This window comes from Portunus trituberculatus, chromosome 48 (assembly GCF_017591435.1).
Source record: "Portunus trituberculatus isolate SZX2019 chromosome 48, ASM1759143v1, whole genome shotgun sequence".
NCBI lineage: Eukaryota > Metazoa > Arthropoda > Malacostraca > Decapoda > Portunidae > Portunus > Portunus trituberculatus.
The window spans coordinates 11,843,161-11,868,833 of record NC_059302.1 but is presented as its reverse complement, the minus strand read 5'-3'; the positions used below and the strand labels follow the sequence as shown (position 1 = coordinate 11,868,833).

The 25,673-nt window shown below is 38.1% G+C and overlaps 1 protein-coding gene across 2 annotated transcripts in view; it reads left to right on the top strand.

Annotated features, from left to right (window-relative positions):
- Positions 1–25,673, top strand: part of LOC123498837 — a 56,563-nt gene that overhangs the window by 13,505 nt on the left and 17,385 nt on the right. For both annotated transcript variants that reach the window (XM_045246299.1, XM_045246298.1), the window contains exon 5: positions 24,089–24,226. In XM_045246299.1, coding sequence (XP_045102234.1) covers positions 24,089–24,226 — 138 coding nt within the window. The remainder of the gene's footprint in view (positions 1–24,088; positions 24,227–25,673) is intronic.

The following is a 25,673-nucleotide window of genomic DNA, read 5'->3' as shown; positions in this document are numbered from 1 at the left end:
AAAAACACATAAGTAAGATATTTGGATTATCATATAAAATGTTGACTAATATAAGAATGGCATTTCAATTCATGGACAAAGATATGATGAAGAAAATTATCACAAGCATTCAAAACTGGAGTATGCAGATGTGTTGTGGTCCCCAAGCACTAAAAAAGATATAAGATTAAAACGGATCCAGAAGATTGCTACAAAGATAATGCTGGAACTAAAGGACCTAATATATGAAGAATGACGTAAGAACCGAGGAGGAAAAGACTAAGTTTTTTTGGAGGATGAGAAATGGGAGGCTGAGGAAGTGGTGGATAAAACAGACGGAATAGACATTACACTGACAGAAACATCGAAGAAAGAGACTAGGAATGGAATTCAAGTGACTTACACGAATATAGATGGATTTTTGTCTAACAGGCTAGAATGTATGGATTACCTAAGAAACAATGAACCGGACATAATGTGTGTGGTGGAAACAAAGTTAAGGCCCGAAATAATGTTAGATTGGTTTGATGTCAAACACTACAGAGTATGACAGAAATGATAGAAAAAATAAAGGAGGTGGTGGTATAATGGTTCTTACTAAGGAAGATCTGATAGTGAAGGAGGTGAACTATAGTAAGGGAAATGAAGAAGTGATAAGTATGCTTATAACAGATGGTAAGAGAGACATTAATATTATAACAGTATACATACCACCCAGAACCAGTGCTTGGAACCATGAACAGTATCAAATGGTGATGAGAAATACTCTGGACAGAATGAAGCAAGAACTCATCAGAAAGGATAGAGTGATGATAGTCGGGGACTTTAATTGTAAGGAAATAGTGTGGGAAGACTACGAAGTGGTAAACGGTGGAGAGTGGGCAGAGGAATTGTTAAACGTAGCAACAAATAACTTGATAACACAGTGGGTGAGATCACCAACAAGGTGCAGGGGACAAGATGTTGCCGCAAGGTTGGATTTGGGATTTACCAGGGGCATCTCCCTAAAAGAAGAAATTGAGCGTCCCTTGGGGAAAAGCGACCATGATGTCCTAAACTTTAAGCTGGATACGGAAATAAGCATAGATAGGATTGTGGAACACAGGGAGGAAAAATTAAATTATACTAGAGCAAATTATAACCATATGAGGGAGTTCTTTAATGAAATTGACTGGACTGTGGTATACCAGGAAGGAGATATGCAATTGAAATACGATAAATTTATGGATTTATATAACTCTGCTGTGAAGAGGTTTGTGCCATATCACAGAAAGAGGACTTTAAATAATAAACAGTGGTTTAATAGAAATTGTGAAGAAGCAAAAAAAGAACAAAGAAAAGGCATGGAAGAAACTTAAGAAAAACAGTGATGTATTATCAAGAGAAGTTTACAAAACAGCAAGGAATAGATATGTTTAAGTAAGGAGAACAGCACAAAAGGAATATGAACAGAGAGTGGTGGAAAACTGTGATAGTGACCCTAAAATGTTTTACAAATTCATAAATGGAAAACTAAATAAAAGCGAGGCAATAGAAAAGGTAAAAAATGGGGAAGAAGTATATGAGGATGCTAGAGATACAGCTGAAATTTTGAACAACAACTTTTGCAAAGTGTTTACAAAGGAGGAGTATTTTATAGGAAAAAGGCCAACGGAGATAAAGCAAATGCAGGACATCATGGTTACTAAAGAAGATGTAAGGAAAATTATAAGCAATTTGGATATTAATAAATCAATGGGGCCTGATGGCATATCTGGAAGGTTGCTAAAAGAATGTAAGGATCAATTGTTGAACCCTGTATTTGATATTGTGGAAACCTCCATACGAACAGGATTAGTCCCAAAAGAGTGGAAAAGAGCTGACATTGTGCCTATATATAAAAATGGTAGTAGAATGGAACCGTTAAATTACAGACCGAAGTCAGATTGGAAAAAGGTAACCAGTGGAGTTCCACAAGGGTCAGTGCTTGGTCCCATCATGTTTTTGATTTATGTTAATGATATGCCAGTAGGAATTGACAGTTACATGAATATGTTTGCGGACGATACCAAAATTATGCGGAGAGTAAAGAATGTGGAAGATTGTAACAAGCTACAGGAAGATCTTGATAAAATATATGAGTGGAGTAAAGAGTGGCAGATGGAATTCAATATAAACAAGAGCCATGTTATGAAAATGGAAAGAAGTAGATACAGACCAAACAGGGATTACAGGCTGGGTGGTGAGAAGATTGAAGAGACCAATGAGGAGAAAGACTTAGGAGTAACTGTGCAAAACACATTAACAAGATATTTGGGAAAACATATAACATGCTCCAAAATATTGGCCTTGCATTCCACTACCTAGATGAAGGAATGATGAAGAAGATATTATGCACCTTAATAAGACCCCAGTTAGAATATGCAGCTAGTGTCTGGTCACTGCATATGAAGAAAAATGTGAAGAAGGTGGAAAGGGTACAGAGGCTGGCAACAAGGATAGTACCAGGACTCAAGGAGTTAGACTATGAGGAAAGACTGAGGAAGCTGGGGCTGACCACACTAGAAGAGAAGAACAAGAGGAGACATGATAACTATGTATAAATTGGTGAACAAGATTGACATACTGGACAGAGAATTGATAAAGGTGACAGCAAGTAATTACCTCCGAGGACATGGAAAAAAACTAATAAAGGACATCTGTCTAAATGACGTGAGAAAGTACAGTTTCCTGCATCGTAGTATTGATAAGTGGAATAAACTGAGCAGTGATGTCGTTGACGCAGTGTGTGTCAATCAGATGAAAGAGAGATATGACAGGAGTGGACAAGGAGACAGGACACAGAGAGCTTAGCTTGGGCCCTGTAATACACAAATAGGTAAATACAAATAGGTAAATACACACACACACACACACACACACACACACACACACACACACACACACACACACACACACACACACACACACACACACACACTCTGTTGGCCGAGGCGAGTGGACGCAAGACCAGAGTTCCGGTGTGATACGCTACCAATTCTGGAGAGGAACCCAGCAGACCTGGTGATGTTACAAGGGGGCAGGGGGCTAGCTTAGTGGTCGTGTCTCCAAAGAGTTATTGAATTTGCTTAAATTTTGAGGTCGAAAGAAGTATGGAGGAGGATGACGCCATGGACGGCGCAGTTGGCGTTGCCTTATATATAAACTAAGGACTGGGAGCGAGACCGAGGGGAGCTAGAAGTGAGATTATAGAAACACCCCTAGGATTGAGACAGCTGGGTGACTGGAGTAAAGAGAGGGAGTTTTTGGACTTTAAGGAGGATAGAGTTAACATGAGAAGGATCATCATTATGGATAAGGAACTTAAAGCCTTGAAGGAGATGGTGGGCGTCATGTTCGAAAAGCAGGACCAGCTGATTATGGAGAGTCTAGAACTGAGAGAGAGATGTTTAAACTTAGAAAGTGTACTGTTTAAATGAACCATGAGATGAAAAAAACTCTAGAGGAAATAAAAAGGGAGAATAGCACCCTAAAGGGCAAATGTATGAATTATGAAGCTGCATTACAAGGGCTACAGGAAAAACTGGACAGGCAAAGAGATGAGCGAAAGGAAACTGGATGAATGAAAAAGGGTTTGGAAAAAGGAACAAGAAAAAAAAGTCAATTTTGCAGAAGTAGTCAAGTAAGAAGTAAAGGATAAAACTAAGGACACAGTTATACAGGTGATCAAAGAAAAGGAAGAATTAATGAGAGATACGGTCGACAAAAAGAAGTGTATGGTTATACATGGACTAGAAGAAAATAAGAACCCAGTGAAATTTGTGAGGGAGAAGGAGGAGAAAGAAATGGTTAAGGAAATTATCTCTGTAGTGCAAGATAAAGAACAGAATCTTGAGAAAGAAATATTCCTATAGGAAAAAGTGATCATGTGGTCCTAGAAATTGAATTAGAGGATCGGCAAATTTTGGAATATAATGAGGGACACAAACACAAGAGATGGAACCATGCTAAATCAAATTTTGAGGGATTTAAAAGTTATTTTGGTAGTTTTGATTGGACAGAAATTATGCATGGAAAGACAATTCAAGGAAAATATGATATATTTCTAGACAAGTATAATGAGGGGGTAAAGAGATATGTTCCTGAATATAGAGTAAAAAAGAGCAAACACACCTGGTATAATTCTATATGTGCAAAAGCTAAAAAGTGCAAGGATGCAGCATGGAAAAAATTAAGAAGGCAACGTAATGAAATAAATAGGAAGCAGTATAAAGAGGGAGGAAATGAATACATTAGGATAAGAAGGGAGGAGGAGAGAAACTTTGAAAAGGATGTAGTGAAGAGATGTGAAAAAGAACCCAAGCTTTTATATAAGTATATAAATGGTAAAATGACGAACAGAGAGACCATTACTAAGTTGATTAAGGGAATACGATACACAAAACATCAGAAAAAATTATTGAACTTATGAATGAGAGCTTTAAATCAGTATTTAATGAAGAGGGAGAGTTTATAAAGCCAATCAACCCAGTGGCACAGTAAAGATTAAGAGACATTGTGGTAAAAAAACAGAAAATTAGAGAATTGCTAGAAAAGGTGGATGTTAGGAAGGCAATGGGACCAGATGGAGTGTCAGGATGGACACTAAGGGAATGTAGTGAGCAACTAGTAGAACCAATTTGGGATGTAATTAACAACTCTTTAAGGGAAGGGAAGGTACCAAAGGAATGGAAAAGAGCCAATATAGTCCCATTATACAAAGGAGGAAAAATGACTGAGCCCCTAAATTATAGACCAGTGTCACTAACTAGTGTGGTGGGTAAGATCTGTGAAATTGTTATCAAAGAAAAATGGTTGGAATATCTGGAGAGAAATGAAATCATTAACTCCCAATTTGGTTATAGAAAAGGAAGATCATGTATAACAAACTTACTAACCTTTTATACAAGAGTAATAGATAAAGTACAAGGAAGAATTGAATGGGTGGATGCAGTGTATCTAGATATTAAAAAGGCTTTTAACAGAGCACCACACAGAAGACTCCTATGGAAAATAGAACACATGGGCAGAATTAAAGGAAATATCTTAAATTTGATGACAGATTACTTAACAGATAGGGAAAGGAGGACAGTGATAAGAGATACCATCAAGTTGGAGCGCTGTAACCAGTGGCATACCACAGGGTTCGGTGTTGGCACCAATAATGTTCCAAATATATATCAACGATATACATGAGGGTTTGAGTAGCTACATAAATTTGTTTGCAGATGATGCCAAGCTTTTGAGAGTTATAAAAAAAACAAAATGATTGTATGGAATTACAGAAAGATATTGATAAGATCTGGATATGGAGCCAGAAGTGGAAATTAGAATTTGATACTAAGAAATGCCATGTAATGGAAATGGGTAAAAGTAATAAAAGACCTACATGGGAATATAGAATGGAAGAGGTCATAATGAAAAGAAGAGAAGAGAAAAACCTGGGAGTCATTATACAAGACACCCTAACTCCAGAAATACATATTAATGGATTATTTGCTTCAACATACAATAGACTAACGAACATCAGGGTAGCTACATTCAATTACATGGATAAAAGTATGATGAAAAAGATATTAACCACTATGATAAGACCTAGACTAGAATATGCAGCAGTGGTTTGGTTGCCATATAGACAGAAAGATATCAAGAAACTAGGAAGGATACAATTGGTTGCTACAAAGATGGTCCCTGAAATAAAAGATCTTCCCTATGAAGAAAGACTGAAGGAGATGGAGCTACCAACTTTGAAGGACAGACGGGAAAGAGGAGACCTAATAACGATGTATAAATTAGTAAACTGTATGGAGAAGATAGATAGACAAGACTTGATAACACTGATGGAGCAGGGAGACAGACAAACAAGGGGACATTCCAAGAAAATCATGAAAAGTCAGTGTCATAGGAATATCAAGAGGTTCAGTTTTCCACATAGGACAGTAGACATCTGGAATGGATTAAGTGAAGAGATTGTGACAGCAGAAAGTGTGCACAAATTTAAGGATAAGTTAGATAAATGTAGATATGGAAACAGGTCACTATGAGCCCTGCTTGAACCCTGTAACATACAACTAGGTAAATACAACTGGGTAAATACACACAGAGCGCAGCTGTCAAGCAGGACACGTTCATCTAAGCAGCTTGCAGAGATTACTACAAAAGGAGTTGGACTCAGGCCTAGATGTATGTACAGGGGATGAGGGGGCCATAGGTTCTCCTATCTCCAAATTAAATAAGTGTTAGATCACATATAAGGAATGAATAACGAGAGAGAGATGGAACCAAGTAGCGCTGCCGGAATCAAAACATATACCAATTGATAACCAACGCTTTATAGAAACCCCTATTGGTTTAAGGAAACTGACTGATGATACTATGGAAAAGGATTTCTCGGATTTCAGGGATGAATGAGGTAATATGAGAAGGCTTTATTAGTGTAGAAAGAGAATTAAGGTATATGAAGGTGGTGATGTCCAGTCTCATGGACAAACAAGACTGACTGATAACAGAGAACACAGCCCTGAAATTGAGAGTAGCTGAATGTGAGAAAGTCATTGCAATAAACCAGGAATTGAAAGAGGAGATTCTGGGAATAAGGAAGCAAAAAGACATTATAAAAAACACATGCCAAAATTATGAAAGCTCTTTAAAGAGCTTGCAGGCTAAAGTGCAGGACGGGATTATAGATAGAGCAGAAGGTGGTCTAGGTGATAAGTTGAAAAAACTAAGAAATTAATGGAAACAGTAGCAAGAAGAGGAAAAAGTCAAATTTTCAGAAGTGGTAAGGAGACAAATTCAGGAGAACACGAGTCGCTCTAATAGAAGTTATCAAGGAAAAGGAAGATTTGATGTGGGATGCAGTGGACAAGAAAAAAAGTTTTGTGATTTATGGGATGAGAGAAAAGAAAAATCCAAATAAATTCACGAGAGAACGTGAAGAAAGGAAAATGGCCAAAACTGTTATCAAACAAGTACAAGACAACACACAAGAATTTGACCAGGAGGTGGAGGAAGTCATTAGGCTGGGAAGGTACAGTGAAGGGGGTAGACCAATGAAGGTGAAAATGAGATCTCAAGTGGCTGTAGAGGAAATTATGGTTAGAAAAGGGAAGCTGGCCGATGATGTTGATCTCAAGGAAATGTGGATAAAAAGAGATATGAACTTAGAGGAAAGGGAAAAGCAGAAAGTGCTAAGAAGTGAAGCTAAGGAAAAAAAACAAGAAAAGGACAGAGATAGAGAAGAAGAATTTTTACTGGAGGGTTCTGGATATGAGACTAAGGAAAAAAGAGGAGGTCATGAAGGAGGCAATAAATTAAGAGTGACTCATAGTAACATAGTAGATGGTTTGTTATCAAGCATATTGGAAGTTCTGGATTATTTGAAAGAGAAGAAGCCAGATGTAATGTGCATTGTTGAAACAAAACTGAAAAAAGAGATCTATGTCAACTTTAAAGAGGAGGAATATAATACCTGGAAGAATAAAGGGGGAGGAGTGCTAATAACGGTTCGGGATAATATATGTGTGGGGGATGTGCAATATGGTGAGGACAAAGTGGAAGTAATGGGAGTAACAATCAGAACAGAAGATTTGAAGAAAAGAAAAATTATAGTCACATGTTCCACCAAAGACTAATACATGGGGATCAGAAGAGCATAAAGATAAGTAAAGAGAGGTGATAAAGTGCCTAGATAACATGATAAGAAGAAATAGAAGAATACTCTTAGTTGGAGACTTTAACTGTAAAAAAAAAAAAAAAACTTGAGAGACATGGAAGTAATGGATAATGCTGGGCAGTGGAGCGAGAAAGTGTTACAGTTGACTATGGTTGATACAATGGACCAATGGGTGGAGTAGTCAACAAGGTACAGAGATGAAGAAGAACCATCATTGCTTGACCTAATTTTCACAAAGAAACCAGAGTCCCCTCCAATCATACAATACCTTAGTCCAATGGGGAAAAGTGATCATGTGACATTAGAGGTGCAAATGCAGGAGGAAGATGAGATAAGTTACAGAAAGGACTATAAAGGAGAGAGATTAAATTATGCAAGAGCGGATTTTGAAAAATTAAGGATTTATTTCGCTGATATTGAGTGGAGTAATATTATGTGCAGAAAGACTGTACAAGAGAAATATGATATATTCTTGCAGAAATACAATGAAGGAGCAAAAAAGTTTGTTCCTGTTTATAGAGTTCAGAAAAAAATACATGCTTGGTACAATGCTAGATGCATACAAGCAAAAAAGGCAAAGGATAAAGCGTGGAAGAAACTCTTAAAGCAGGGAAATGACTATAATAGTTGGCAGTACAAAGATGCTAGAAATGAATATATTAGAGTAAAGAGAGAGGAAGAAAGAAAGTTTGAGAAAGATGTAGTGGATAAAAGCAAAGATGAACCCAAACTTTTCTACAAGTTACAGCAAAACAAAGAATAAGGAAACAATTGAAAAAATAATTAAAGAAGGGAAGACATACCAAACAGAGAAGGAAATGTGTGAAATAATGATTGAAAGATTCAAAACGGTATTCACTGCAGAAGATGATTTCACAGAACATAATAGGACATTGGATTGTCAAGGATTACAGGAGATTCCAGTGCACAAAGAGGATATTGGAAGATTAATGGAAGTCAGAGAAGCAATAGGGCCAGATGGTGTATCAGGATGGGTGTTAAAAGAATGTAAAGAGCAATTACTGGATCCAATTTGGGAAATAATTAAAAGTTCAATAAATGAAGGGAGAGTTCCACTAGAGTGGAAGAGAGCCAACGTAATACCGATATTTAAAGTAGAAAAGGCAACTAAACCACTAAAGTACAGACCAGTGTCACTTATAAGTGTCGTAGGGAAGTTAAGTCAAATAATTATCAAAGAAAAATGGGTTAAATTTTTAGAAGAAGAGCAAGTCATATCGAACAGACATTTTGGGTTCAGGACTGGGCGGTCATGTGTATCAAACTTATTAAGCTTCTACTCGAGAGTTATCGCAGGACTTGAAGACTGAGATAGATGGGTAGACACAGTATACCTGGACATTAAAAAGGCTTTTGATAAAGTCCCGCACGGAAGACTTCTTTGGAAAGTAGAGTACATAGGAGGATTACATGGAACCTTGCTCGAATGGACAAGAGATTATTTGAAGGATAGGGAAATGAGAACTGTGATCAGAGATACATACTCATCTTGGGGTAAAGTAACTAGCAGAGTGCCACAAGGGTCAGTGTTAGGCCCCATTATCTTTCAAGTTTATGCAAACGACATTCACATTGGGATAAACAGTTATATAAATTTATTCGCTGATGATGCAAAGTTGCTAAGAGTTATCTAAACCAGAGAGGACTGTCTGCTGTTGCAGGAAGATTTAAACAAGATCTATGAATGGAGCAAGAAGTGGAAATTGGAGTTCAATGCCAAGAAATGCCACATAATGGAACTAGGAAAGAGTAAGAGAAGACCAGTATGGAACTATTTGATGGGAGAGGAACAAATAATAAAGACTAAAGAGGAAAAAGATCTTGGAGAGATCATACAAGAAAATCTGAGCCCTGATAAACACATAAGCAAGATATTTGGACTATCATATAAGATGTTGACTAATATAAGAGTGGCATTTCATTACATGGACAAAGATATGATGAAAAAAATCATCACAAGCATGATACGCCCAAGATTGGAATATGCAGCAGTGGTATGGTCTCCGAGCTCTAAAAAGGATACAAGAAAATTGGAAAGGATACTGAAAATTGCTACAAAGATGGTGCCAGAATTAAAGGACCTTATATATGAAGAATAACTGAAGAAAATGGGACTGCCAACCTTACAAGATAGAAGAGAACGCGGGGACCTAATAACAATGTATAAGATAGTAAATGATACTGAAAAGATATACAAAGAAGACCTGGTGCTGTTGACAGAAGATGGAAGGGCAAGAGGACATGAAAAGAAGATCAGGATGAGGCAGTGTGTGAAGGATATTGGAAAATACAGTTTTCCACACAGAACGGTGGAAAAATGGAATGCATTGGATAATGGAATTGTCACAGCACATAGTGTGCATAACTTTAAAGAAAAACTAGATAACTGGAGATATGGAGACAGGACACTATGAGCCCCACTTGAACCCTGTACAATACAACTAGGTAAATACAACTAGGTAAATACACACACACACACACACACACACATGCATGGCAGTTTACTAAAATGGATGGAAGACTTTTTGGTAGGAAGAGAAATGAGAACAATAATTAAGGACAGACCATCAGAATGGGGCTTGGTGGAGAGTGGAGTTCCACAGGGATCAGTGTTGGCACCAGTAATGTTCGCGGTCTACATAAATGACATGGTGGATGGGGTGTCCAGTTATGTGAGTCTATTTGCAGACGATGCAAAATTGTTAAAAGTGAGATGTGACAAAGATTGCGAACTACTCCAGGAAGACTTGGACAGAATATGGAAATGGAGCTGTACATGGCAAATGGAGTTCAACACGACAAAATGCAAGAAAATAGAGTTTGGCAAGAGTGAAAGAAGAATCAGGAGTATGTACAAGATAGGAAATGAAGACATAAAAACCAGTCATGAAGAAAAAGACCTTGGGGTGACAATTACCAATGACCTATCGCCAGAGAGACATATAAACAAAATAATTGGAGAAGTATTGAACTTATTGAGGAACATAAGAGTGGCGTTCGTATATTTAGATGAAGAAATGATGAAGAAAATAATTACTGCAATGATAAGACCGAGGCTTGAATATGCAACAATACAGTGGGCTCAACTTAAAGAAACACATAAGGAAACTAGAGAAAGTACAGAGGGCTGCAACAAAAATGGTGCCTGACTTAAGAGATTTGACTTATGAAGACAGACTGAAAAGAATGCAACTTCCGACCCTGGAAAACAGAAGAGAAAGGGGAGACCTAATAGCAATATACAGAGTGATGATTGGCATGGAAAAAATGGATAGGGAAGATCTGTGTATGTGGAATGAAAGAATATTGAGAGGGCATGGGAAAAACTAAAATGGCCACTTATAGGAGAGATGTGAAAAAATATAGCTTCCCTCATAGAAGGGTGGAAGCATGGAATAGTTTAGACGTGGAAGTGGTCAACGCAAGGAATATTCATGATTTTAAGAAAAGCTGGACATTAATAGATATGGAGACGGGACAACACGAGCATAGCTCTTTTCCGTATGTTACAATTAGGTAAATACAATTAGTAAATACACACACACACACACACACACACACACACACACACACACACACACACACACATGGAGAGCGTGACCTCCTGCTCAGAGCGGCATCTAACAAACACTCCACACACTAAGCAATGTGCTTGAGTGAGAATAGTTATTGCTATTGAGGCGACCAGAGCGAGTGAACAGTGTACAGAGTGACGTAGCCTGGTGGCGTGTACATGGGAGTGATCGGAGGTGTGAGAACCTCCACACTCCAAACGACAGAGCGGGAATCACACAAAGGCCAGCCATAGCAGCCGCCAACGCATCCCACCACACACACGTAGCTACCAGGCCTGGCCCCAGTGACCACACACCACATGCTCCCAGGAAGAGTAAAAAAATGGATAGACCGGTAAGAAATAAATTACCAAATTCAATATATGTTGATGAGGCCCAGGGAGCAAAGCCGAAAGTGGCCAGTCAAAGCATGAGTCCATCTTCAACAGGGCAACATTGCAAGGTAGATTGGTAATGTTGGAGAAGAGATTTGAGGAGTTGGTGAAGGAATTAAAAGTTCAGAGGAGTGAGGAAGAGCAGGATAGAGAATTCCAAGGCTTTGAAGGAAAGAGTTAAGAGACTGGAGGAAAATGAAAACGATTGGTGGATGAGAATGCACACTTGAGAGTGGAGGTTGAAAAATACAAGAGACAGTTGGAGGAGAAAATGGAGAGTAGTAAAGGAGAAAGATGACTTTAAGGAAATGATTAGTGAGCAGAATGAAAGGTTTGAAAGGAATGGGAACTGAAGAAAACACAATGGACTGAGTCGAGGGAAGCAGAGATGGTTGGATTACAAGAAATAATTAAAGATCAGTTGAAGGAAGACAAAAAGAAAGGTCCAAGGAACTGGTTAATGTAATGAAGAATAAGGAAACATTGATAAGGGAAATAGCAGAAAAGAAGAAGAGTGTGTTAATATTTGGGATGAAAGAACAAAATATAACATATAAGCCTAAGAGAATTAAGGAAGAATTAAAACGGTAAGAGATCTGTTCAAAAATCTAAATGATGATGAAAAAAAGACCTACAAGAAGAAGTGGAAGAGATCCATAGACTGGGTCCGTATAAGGAGGGAGTGAGCAGACCGATTAAAGTAGTACTGAAGTCACAACAATCTGGAGGATATCCTATATAGAACATCAAAGTTAAGAGAGATAGAAGGTTGTAAAGAGGTGTTTGTGAGAAAGAATAGAAATGAGGAAGAGAGGAGAAGATATAAGGAATTGGTGGAAGAGGCGAGAAGGAAAAATGATGAGCGGTCTGAGGAGGAAAGAGAAAGTTTTTTGGAGAGTTATAGGAGAGAGAGTCAGAAAGTGGTATGTGGAAAGAAGGAATACGGAGAAACCCCTAGAGGAGCAGTGGGTGGACCGTAATGTATACTAATATAGATGGGATACTGTCAAGTAGATTGGAATTGCAAGACTATATGATAGTGGAGAAGCCTGATATAGTGTGTTTGACTGAGACAAAATTGCATGAAAAACAAAGATAAATTTGGATAATAAATATAATATATGGAGAAAGGATAGAGAGTAAAGGTGGAGGAGGAGTTATGATTATGACGAAGAAATAAATAAATGTGGATAAGGTTTGGTATGGGAAGAACAACAGAAGTGATAAGCATAAGGATAAAAAGTGATGGAAAAGAATTAATAATCATGGTGACCTATGTACCTCCTAAAACAAATTCTTGGACATTAAGGAATACGACAATATGATCAAGGATACTTTACAGAGTTTGGAAAGTGTATTATCTGGAAAAGAAAGGTGATACTAGTAGGAGATTTTAATTGTAAGGAGGTGGATTGGGAAAATCTAGTAAGTGGTGTTGGAGAGGAAGCATGGGAGAGAGATTTCTTAATCTAATGATGGAAAATATGATGGAACAGAGGGTGAAGGAAAATACTAGATATAGAGGAGATGATGAACCGGCTAGACTGGATTTGGTGTTAACAAGAGAAGTGTACCTATGTGGAGATATACAATACAAGTGTCCTTTGGGAAAGAGTGATCATGTGGTTATGGAAATGCAGATAGCAACAACACAGCGAAGGAAGGACGAGACATACAGGAGTGGTAGATTGAATTATAGAAAGATGGACACAGAAAGTTTGAAAAATTATTTCAGAAAATTAGATTGGGAGGAGATGTTACAAATCAGAGAAGTGCAAAAGAAATATGAGATTTTTATGAAATATTATAAAGAAGGAGTTATGAAATTTGTACCAAAGTATAAACCGAGAGAGGAAGGAAGAAAGGATTGGTTTAATGCAACTTGTGTTAAGGCTAAGGAAAAGAGATGTGGCTTGGAAAAGATGGAAAAGAGCAGGAATATACTAAATAAGGAGAATTATAGAGTGGCGAGAAATGAGTATGTGAGGGTAAGGAGGAGGAAGAAAGAAAATTTGAAAAGATATTGTAGACAAGAGTAAGGAACATCCAAAATTGTTTTACAGGTTCATAAATGGTAAACTTAAAAGAGAGAGTCCATTGAAAGATTAAAAGGAGAGCAAGGGATAGTAGATGACCCTAAGAATATAGCGGAATTGCTAAATAATAGGTTTCAGCAAGTATTTACTGAAGAAACAATGTTTGTAAAGCCTCAGAATGTACAAGGAAATGTGCACATGGATGACATTAAGATACCTAAAAGGAGTTATATAAAATGTTGGAGGAACTTAAAGATGATAAAGCGATGGGACCAGATGAAGTTTCAGGAAAATTATTGAAGGAGTGTAGAGAAGAATTGATTGATCCATTATATGATATTATAAGGTGTTCATTAGAAACAGGGAAGTACCAGTAGAGTGGAAGAGAGCTGAAGTGGTGCCCATTTATAAGGGAGGCAGTAAGGAAGAGCCTCTTAACTATAGACCTGTGTCTCTAACAAGTGTGGTTGGTAAGATTTGTGAGAGGGTGATAAAGAAATATTGGATACGGTTCCTGGAGGATCATAAGTTATTATCGGATCATCAATTTGGCTTCAGGAAAGGGAGGTCATGTGTAACAAATCTACTGAGCTTTTATTCAAGAGTGGTTGACAAAATACAAGAGAGAGAGGATGGATGGACTGTGTATATTTGGATTTAAAGAAAGCTTTTGACAAGGTACCTCACATGAGACTGTTATGGAAATTAGAGATTTATGGAGGACTGAAAGGAAAAGTGTTAAAGTGGATGGAAAACTACTTGAGATGGAGGAGATGAGAACGGTAATAAGGGATGCAAAGTCGGACTGGTTGGTGGTGGAGAGTGGAGTCCCACAAGGCTCAGTGCTGGCACCAATACTTTTCCTTGTATATATTAATGACATGCCAGAGGAGTAAACAGTTATATTAATTTGTTTGCGGATGATGCGAAGTTGTGTAGGTGTGTGAAGAGTGAAGAAGATTGTGAAATTTTACAGGCAGATCTGGATAAGATTTGGGAGTGGAGCAAGAGGTGGCAAATGGAATTTAATCTGAGCAAAAGTCATGTGATGGAGATGGGAAGAGTGGAAGACGGCCAAGAGGGTCATATAAGATGGGTGAAGAAGTAGTGTTGAAAAAGGTGGAAAAGGAAAAGGATTTGGGAGTGATAATACAAGACCATGGGCAGTTTGAGGCTCATATTGATAAGATGTTTGGAGAAACGTATAATTTGATAAAAATATTGGATTAGCCTTCCATTATATGGATAAAGATATGATGAAGAAATTAATTAGTACGGTAATTAGACCAAGATTGGAATATGCTGGAGTGGTTTGGTCCCCTTATAAAAAGAAGCATATAAGGAAGTTGGAGAGATTGCAGAGAATGGCAACAAAAATGGTTCCGGAATTGGCAGAAATGACCTATGAGGAGAGATTAAAAGAAATGAATTTGCTTACCTTGGAACAAAGAAGAGAAAGAGGATATTTAATACAGGTTTATAAACTGTTGAACGGACTGGATGAAGTGGATAATGAGCAAATGATGTTGAGAGAGGAAAACTTAAATAGAACTACAAGATCGCATAGTAAAAAGATAGCCAAGGAATATGCTTGAAGGATGTGAAGAAATATAGTTTCCCACAAAGATGTGTGGAGGTGTGGAATGGTTTGAGTGAGGAGGTGGTGTCAGCAGGAGTGTGCATAGTTTTAAAGGAAAGTTGGATGTGTGTAGATATGGAGACAGGGCCACACAGTATGATACCCAGGCCCTGTAAAATTACAACTAGGTGAATACACACACACACACACACACACACACACACACACACACACACACACACACACACACACACACACACACACACACACACACACACACACACACACACACACACACACACACACACACACACACACACACACACACACACACACACACACAGGACATCGATGGCGGAGGTGGTCGCTGAGCTCAGAGCAATCATCTCTAATTCTACAGTTACCATTGCCTAAGAGTAACCAAGGTGGGAAAGGAGCTGGTAATGTTTGTCCCGTCTCCATATAGTCATGTTAACTGTTGATTAGCAAAATAATGTCCAGTGAAGGTAAATATAAACTGTAGCCTGCGTTTGAGCCATCAGCTGGTTTGTTTACGTCTGCGCAACATGGCGGCCGTGAACTGGAAAGAGGAATCAGACTTCACAGGGTTTCAAGGAATAATGGAAAAGAGCGCTTATGTGAAGAAAATTCTGGAGTTAGAAGGTAAAATTGAAAAACTGTTTGAAAAGTATGAGGGCCTGGAAACGAGTTATGACAATGTTAAGAAAGACTGTGCCGATATGAAGAAGGAAAATACAGCACTGAAAGAGGAAGTTAAGCTAATTAAAGTGAATTGCGAAAATGTGGAGAATCTCTAGGAAAAGTGATGGAGAAGCAGGCTGAATGGAAAAAAGTCAGGAAGTGGAAAGAAAGGAGGTAAATTACAAAGTTGCAAGTCTGGAAAAGGAAATCAAAGAGTCAGGGAGAAAACTTTGGGCCTTGCTGAAATTATAGATCAACAGATCATAGAAGAGAAGATAGCTGAGAAAGTGGTGAAGGTTATTAAGTCAAATGAGACATTGGTGAGGGAAACTGTAGACAAAAAGAGATGTGTGGTGATATTTGGTGTGGAGGAGGATAAGACACCGAGTAAAATGGAGAGAGAGAAAACATAAAAAGGTGATAAATAATATCATTAATGTGGTGCAGGAGGAGGAAAAGACCTAGTACAAGAAATAGAGGACTTCCATAGAATTGGAAAGTTCACAAGAGAAGGTATGAGGCCAATAAGAATCAAACTTAAGTCACAAAAGGATGTAGATGAATTGGTGGAGAAGTCATGGAGGCTAGCCCAGCAGGAAACAACAAGGAAGATTTGGTTGAGAAGAGATCTCGGTGAAAAGGAAAGAGAAATGTTAAATGAGTTGAGAAAGGAGGCTTTGAAAAAAAATGAAGAGAGGACAGAAGAGGAGAAGAAAGAGTTTTTCTGGAGAATCTTGGATATGAGACTGAGGAAGTGGTTCATAACCCAGAAAAGTACAGCAAGAAAGGACTAAAGAAACTTACATATGAGCGAAATGTAATGTATTCCAACATAAATGGAGTGATATCGGGATTTTAGAACTCAACGATTACTTGAGGGACAAGAACCCAGATATTGTGGGTCTTACTGAAACAAAACTGAGAGAGGAGAAGACCTGATGAAGGTTGGAGAAGGAAATATAACGTTTGGAAAAGAAATAGAGTAGGTAAGATGGGAGGAGGAGTGATGTTGCTGGTTAAAAAGATATAAAGGTGGATCAAGTGAAAAAGGTATGGGAAAGGCAGAAGTGCTAAAGATCAGAGCAGAAACTAATGAAGGAAAAAGAGGCACTACATAGTGGTGTACGTACCACCTAAGACAAATGCATGGTCAGTACAGGAATATGAAGAAATGATAAGTGATACAGGAACATGTCTGGAAGAAATGTTGGGTGGCTGTGAACGAACTATAATGATGGGAGATTTTAATTGTAAAGAGGTGTGTTGGGAGGACTGGTCAATGGAAGGATCAGAGACAACATGGGAAATACACTATTGACACTGGCAATGGAAAATGTGTTAACTCAGTGGGTCAAAGAAGATACTAGGTTTGGAGGAGAGGGAGCATCGTCAAGACTGGACTTGGTCTTTAGTACAGAGCCAATGGTCATTGAGGAGATGAGGGTGGAGTGCCCTTTAGCAAAGAGTGATCATGCAGTTTTGGAGTTCAAGGTGATAGACGAAGAGAAATCTAGAAGAAATGAAGAATATAAAGTGGGAAGATGGAATTATGCCAAGACAGATTTTGGAAACCTAAAGAAATTCTTTCAAGAGACAAATTGGATGAAATTCAAGAGTGCTAAGGAGCAAATGAAAAGTGGAAGGAATTTATAAAAATATACAAAGAAGGTGAGAAAAATTTGTACCAATAAGACAACATAGAGAAGTTGGAAAGCAGGACTGGTTTAACGATAGATGTGAAAAGGCTAGAACAAGAAAAGAGGATGCATGGAAGAGGTGGAGAAGGAAAAGACGGATTAAGCAGTGGGAAAGTTACAAAAGAGCAAGAAATGAATATGTGTTGATTAGAAGAGAAGAAAGAAAGAAACAAGAAAAGGATATAATTGATAAATGTAAAGACCAACCAAGGCTTTTTACAGACATGTGAACAACAACATCAAAAATAGAGAAAGTATTGAAAGTTTAGAAGTAAATGGAGTATGCAGTGAAGATCCCAGGAAATGGCAGAGGCTATGAATGGATGCTTTCGGAAGGTATTCACAAAGGAGACTGCTTTTGACAAACCACTGGTAATGGAACAGAAAGGGATTATGAAGGAGTTTCAAGTAACTGTGGAGGAGATCAAGAACATGATGGGGAGTTTAGAAGTGAGAAAAGCTGTGGGACCTGATGGGGTATCAGGATGGATTTTAAGAGAATGCAGGGAGCAATTGGCAGAAAAAGTTTGTGAAGTAATTGATGCCTCATTAAGGGAAGGTGTAGTGCCCCAAGACTGGAAAAGAGCTAACATTGTCCCAATCTATAAATCAGGTAACAAGAGAGACCCATTGAACTATAGACCAGTGTCACTTACAAGTGTGGTAGCTAAGATGTGTGAGAGGGTGGTGAAGACTAGATGGACAGACTTCTTGGAGAAAAATGACATACTTTGTGAGTGTCAATTTGGTTTTAGAAAGGGCGTTCATGCACGACAAACCTGATATGTTACTATTCGAGGGTGATAGATGTAATACAGGAAAGAGATGGTTGGGCTGATGGAATATATCTGGATTTAAAAAAGGCCTTTGATAAGGTACCACACCAGAGACTGATCTGGAAACTTGAAATGGTAGGAGGAGTGCATGGCAGTTTACTAAAATGGATGGAAGACTTTTGGTAGGAAGAGAAATGAGAACAATAATTAAGGACAGACCATCAGAATGGGGATTGGTGGAGAGTGGAGTTCCACAGGGATCAGTGTTGGCACCAGTAATGTTCGCAGTCTACATAAATGACATGGTGGATGGGGTGTCCAGTTATGTGAGCCTATTTGCAGACGATGCAAAATTGTTAAGAAAAGTGAGATGTGACAAAGATTGCGAACTACTCCAGGAAGACTTGGACAGAATATGGAAATGGAGCTGTACATGGCAAATGGAGTTCAACACGACAAAATGCAAGAAAATAGAGTTTGGCAAGAGTGAAAGAAGAATCAGGAGTATGTACAAGATAGGAAATGAAGACATAAAACCAGTCATGAAGAAAAAGACCTTGGGGTGACAATTACCAATGACCTATCGCCAGAGAGACATATAAACAAAATAATTGGAGAAGTATTGAACTTATTGAGGAACATAAGAGTGGCGTTCGTATATCTAGATGAAGAAATGATGAAGAAAATAATTACTGCAATGATAAGACCGAGGCTTGAATATGCAACAATACAGTGGGCTCGAACTTAAAGAAACACATAAGGAAACTAGAGAAAGTACAGAGGGCTGCAACAAAATGGTGCCTGACTTAAGAGATTTGACTTATGAAGACAGACTGAAAAGAATGCAACTTCCAACCCTGGAAAACAGAAGAGAAAGGGAGACCTGATAGCAATATACAGAGTGATGATTGGCATGGAAAAATGGATAGGGAAGATCTGTGTATGTGGAATGGAAGAATGTCGAGAGGGCATGGAAAAAACTAAAATGGCCACTTATAGGAGAGATGTGAAAAATATAGCTTCCTCATAGAAGGGTGGAAGCATGGAATAGTTTAGACGTGGAAGTGGTCAACGCAAGGAATATTCATGATTTTAAGAAAAAGCTGGACATTAATAGATATGGAGACGGGACAACACGAGCATAGCTCTTTTCCCGTATGTTACAATTAGGTAAATACAATTAGGTAAATACACACAGATGAAGAGACGAAGGCTAAACTCCTAGAAATGGAGATGAAAATATCCGAAGGGGACTTGAGGAAGGAGGAATGCCTTAATCTAATTGATGCCAGGATGAAAGAAGTGAACCATGAACATCAGGAGGTACAAAGGTCCTTTAGGGAGATAGTGAAAAAGCAGGAAGAGGAAAATAAAGTGATTACGCAGAGTGAAATGGTAAAGGCACTAAAGGAAAATGAGTATGTGGTGAGAGATATTGCTGAAAAGAAAAAAATGTGTGATCATAACAGGATTGAGGGAGGAAACTAACAGAAACTGGCAGGATAGGAGGGATAAGGAAAATGACGGGATTAAGTCTTTACTGAATAAGATCTCAGTGGCGGAAGAGGACCTATATGCTGAGGTAGAAGAAAGTGTGAGATTGGGAGCTTTTGAGGAAGGCAAGAATAGACCATTAAAATTGAAATTAAAGTCTCAGGTGGCAGCTGAGGCCTTGTTGAGGAGGGCTTGGAAACTTAAGGACTTTGAGGAAACCAAAACAATTTACATAAGAAGAAATATGTCACAGGATGAGCTAATGAAAATGAAAGAGCTTGTAACTGAAGTGAAAGAGAGGAATGACGAAAGAACAGAGGAAAAGACCAAGTTTTTTTGGAGGATGAGAAATGGGAGGCTAAAGAAGTAGTGGATAAAACAGGCGGAATAGACATTACATGGAAGAAAGAGACTAGGAATGGAATAAAAGTGACTTACACGAACATAGATGGATTTCTGTCTAAGAGGCTAGAATGTATGGATTACCTAAGAAATAACGAACCGGACATAATGTGTATAGTGGAAACAAAGCTAAGGCCCGAAATAAAGCTAGACTGGTTTGTTGTAAAACACTACAAAGTATGGAGAAATGATAGAAAAAATAAAGGAGGTGGTGGTATAATGGTTCTTACTAAGGAAGATCTGATAGTGAAGGAGGTGAACTATAGTAAGAGAAATGAGGAAGTGATAAGTATGCTTATAACAGATGGCAAGAGGGACATTAATATTATAACAGTATACATACCACCCAGAACCAGTGCTTGGGAATATGAACAGTACCAAATGGTGATGAGAAATACTCTAGACAGAATGAAGCAAGAACTCATCAGAAAGGATAGAGTGATGATAGTCGGAGACTTTAATTGTAAAGAAATAGTGTGGGAAGACTACAAGTGGTGAACGGTGGTGAGTGGGCAGAGAATTGTTAAAGGTAGCAACAAATAACTTGATGACACAGTGGGTGAGATCACCAACAAGGTGCAGGGGACAAGATGTTGCAGCAAGGTTGGATTTGGTATTTACCAGGAGTATCTCTCTAAAAGAGGAAATTGAACATAAATGTCCCTTGGGGAGAAGCGATCATGATGTCCTAAGCTTTGAGCTGGATACGGAATTAAGCACGAATAAGATTGTGGAACGCAGGGAGGAAAAATTAAATGATATTAGGGCAAATTATAACCATATAAGGGAGTTCTTTAATGAAATTGACTGGTCTGTGGTATACCAGGAAAGGGATATACAATTGAAATACGATAAATTTATGGATTTGTATAACTCTGCTGTGAAAAAGTTTGTGCCATATTACAGAAAGAGGACTTTGAATAATAAACAGTGGTTTAATAGAAATTGTGAAGAAGCAAATAAGAACAAAGAAAAGGCATGGAAGAAACTTGAGAAAAACAGTGATGTATTATCAAGAGAAGTTTACAAAACAGCAAGGAATAGATATGTTGAAGTAAGGAGAACAACACAGAAGGAATATGAACAGAGGGTGGTGGAAAACTGTGATAGTGACCCAAAAATGTTTTACAAATTCATAAATGGAAAACTAAATATAAGGGAGGCAATAGAAAAGGTAAAAATGGGAAGAAGTATATGAGGATGCTGGAGATATAGCTGAAATTTTGAACGACAACTTTTGCAAAGTGTTTACAAAGGAGGAACATTTTATGGGAGGAAGGCCTACGGAAATAAAGCAAATGCAGGACATCATGGTTACTAAGGAAGATGTAAGGAAAATTATAAGCAATCTGGATATTAATAAATCAATGGGGCCTGATGGCATATCTGGGAGGTTGCTAAATGAATGTAAGGATCAATTGTTGAACCCTGTATTTGATATTGTGGAAACCTCCATACGAACAGGATTAGTCCCAAAAGAGTGGAAAAGAGCTGACATTGTGCCTATATATAAGAATGGTAGTAGAATGGAACCACTAAATTATAGACCAGTATCGTTAACTAGTATATTGTGCAAGGTATGTGAAGAAGTAATTAAAGCTAAGTGGAGTGAGTATCTAGAAAGTGAAAACATTCTGAGTGAAAGACAGTTTGGTTTCAGAAAAGGAAGATCGTGTATCCAATTTATTATGTTTTTATTCAAGAGTGACTGACATACTACAACATAGAGAAGGATGGGTGGATGCTATCTACCTGGACTTGAGAAAGGCCTTTGATAAAGTACCACACAATAGACTGATGTGGAAACTAAAGAAGATTGGAGGAGTAAATGATAAACTAGAAAAATGGATGGAAAATTACTTTGTGGGAAGAGAAATGAGAACAGTGGTGAGAGGAAGGAAGTCCGAGTGGAAGAAGGTAACCAGTGGAGTTCCACAAGGGTCAGTGCTTGGTCCCATCATGTTTTTGATTTATGTTAATGATATGCCATTAGGAATTGACAGTTACATGAACATGTTTGCAGATGATACTAAAATTATGAGGAGAGTAAAGAATGTGGAAGATTGTAACAAGTTACAGGAAGATCTTGATAAAATGTATGAGTGGAGTAAGGAGTGGCAGATGGAATTTAATATAGACAAGACCCATGTTATGAAAATGGGAAGAAGTAGATACAGACCAAACTGGGATTACAGGCTGGGTGATGAGAAAATTAAAGAGACCAATGAGGAGAAAGACTTAGGAGTAACCGTGCAAAACACTTTGTCACCGGAGAAACACATTAACAAGATTTTTTGGAAAACATATAACATGCTTCAAAATATTGGCCTTGCATTCCACTACCTAGATGAAGGAATGATGAAGAAGATATTATGTACCTTAATAAGACCCCAGTTAGAATATGCAGCTTGTGTCCGGTCACCGCATATGAAGAAAAATGTGAAGAAGGTAGGAAGGGTACAGAGGCTGGCAACAAGGATAGTACCAGGACTCAGGGAGTTAGACTATGAGGAAAGACTGAGGAAGCTGGGGCTGACCACATTAGAAGAGAGAAGAACAAGAGGAGACATGATAACTATATATAAATTGGTGAACAAGATTAACATACTGGACAGAGAGTTGATAAAGGTGACCACAAGTAATCATCTCCGAGGACATGGAAAAAAGCTAATAAAAGACATTTGTCTAAATGACGTGAGAAAATACAGTTTCCCGCATCGTAGCATTGATAAGTGGAATAAACTGAGCAGTGATGTCGTTGTCAATCAGATAAAAGAGAGATATGACAGGAATGGACAAGGAGACAGGACACGGAGAGCTTAGCTCGGGCCCTTTAATACACAAATAGGCAAATACACACACACACACACACACACACACACACACACACACACACACACACTGTGGAAGTTAGAGGAGAGGGATGGACTAAAGGGAAGCACATTGAGATGGATGGAAAATTATTTGAGAGGGAGAGAAATAAGAATGATAGTTAAAGATATGAAGTCCAACTGGAGAGCAGTAGAGAGCAGAGTGCCACAGGGATCAGTATTGGTGCCAATACTTTTTCTCATATATATATAAATGACATGCCAGAGGGTGTGAACAGTTACATGGATGTAGGTCACTAGGAACTCCACATGTAAGGAGGACAAGAAAAGACTAAAAAGAACAACCTGGAAGTTGATAAGATAAACATAAGGGATCCATGCTTCCCACCTTGGCGTGCCTCATCCCATTGTTCATGTACCAGACATCACCCACACCAAACACTGCAAGCAGAACACAACCTTGGGGTATTGGACAGCCTTTATTTCTTATTGATGCATCTAATTCCCCTTCACAGAAATAAAAAAAATCCATTATTTTTTTGCCATTCCGTTTCCAAAGTAGAAATTTGCAGAAATAATGGCATGAACAATATAGTGTATTCTTGGATGTCTTTGAATTAAAGTGATAAGAACAGTATGCTAGAATTCATGCAAATGACTCGCAGGTACTTCATCACATAAGTAAAAAATGTAGTAACTAGGATTTGCTCCTATGAATTTCTCCTGTACGCTATCCAGAGCATTTTGATCTCTTGATCAGAAGTATTATAACCAACAAAAAAGTCAGCCTTAACATTTGAATATCTAGATAGAGATGCTAAATTTTTATCATATTCCTTTAAAAGAAAATGTGAATATACATTTGTTGAATGGAAATTATTGTTGTGTGTAGCAATAGTAATGTGAACTGACCAGACCCCAACCTCTAGCACATCATCGCTGTGCCGGGGGACAATGACATCGGAGGGGAAGGAAACGACTTGGTGACCCCTCACAAAGTGAAGCGGTTTTACTCCTTCCTCAACCAAAGCATGACACTGCAGTACAAATTTGTGGACTTCATCCAGGTAAGTCCCTTGTATTTGCAAATATTGAATTTGTACATATGTGCTGAGGTGTATTTTTATCAGCTTGAAGTTATCAGTTGCCACAAAGTATAAAGTGAATCTCTGTAAATTCTCTGATCGTTTGTAATTATTTCCTTAAACTTTATACTCGGGATATGTTCAAAGTAAGGAGGAGATAATGAGTTTTCTGGGGAATGGAAGACGTGCAGGTTGGCCATTGATTTGTTTACCAATGTTTTTACCAATGTTTACCAAATAGTAGATGTGTATTTTTGCACATTAAGGATTGTGATAACTGTGATTAAGGATTATGATAAATGTGACTAGGTATTGTGATAACTGTGTGACATGGAAGGCATGAATCAAGTGACAATATGTTTTTGTAAACCATTGAACTTCATAAATGAAAATAAGAACATTAACCCCACAAAAAAGTCAGACATTCCTCCCAGATGTATCTCTGAGCCAGGCTAGTTTTGACATTTCAACAAAAATAGGTAATTTTCCATCGCAAATTTCTCAACTTTACCTTGACCAGTTTATTAAAACATACATAGTAGAATTGGTCACTTTCCATCACAAATTTCTTAACTCTACCTTGACCAATTTATTAAAACATAATATAATCACTTATTGATCCTTCCTCTAAGTGATGTGGTGTCTCTTAAAGGTGAAGCAATGAAGTGAAATAACTTTCTGCACTCTCTCAGTCTGTGTTTGGATGTTTGTGTGCCAAGCAGCAGCCTGGCTGGGAGTCCAGCTGGGGCATCTCAAGCCTCCTTTATTTGCTTCATTCACTAGTATCTCTGTCATTTACTCACATGAATGTCTAAATTCATAAGTTTTGTAGACATACTAAAGGAAAAAGTATTGCTGTCTGTTGCTTATAACATACAAGGGAAATTTGTATTCATCACAGATGGAAGTAATATACATTACCAAAACACAGTTTACTGGTGTTTTATTTTTTCTCCAGTAAAACAACTTTTGAGACTTGAGAAAGTAACTTGCAACTTTTTCCCAATATCTTTTTCAATAAGATGCTGTTTGGGAGCATATTTCCCCTTATGTGGAGTGGAAGTTCCTGGCCACTTATCTTCATCCAAGGAATGAGAGGAAGAAGAATGATTATTTTCCCCTGTATTCACTACTATGATTTGCAGAACACTGAGTCTCAGAGGAATTGAAGGATGTTCACTGGCCCAAATATTTGTGCTGAAATTTGAAATAAAGCCCACAAAAGGCACGTCAAGTGTAGATGCCACCCACCTCTTTATTGTCAAAGCATCATGAAACTGATCAGTAATTCTTGAAACTCGGTAGGATAAGAATTTAAGACTCCTGTCAAATTCAAGGATAGTGAAACATGGATAGTGTGATACTCAGCAAGGTACTCTGCTCTACTGTAGAGCATCACATCTTGTGTTATCCTAAATTATCCAAATGA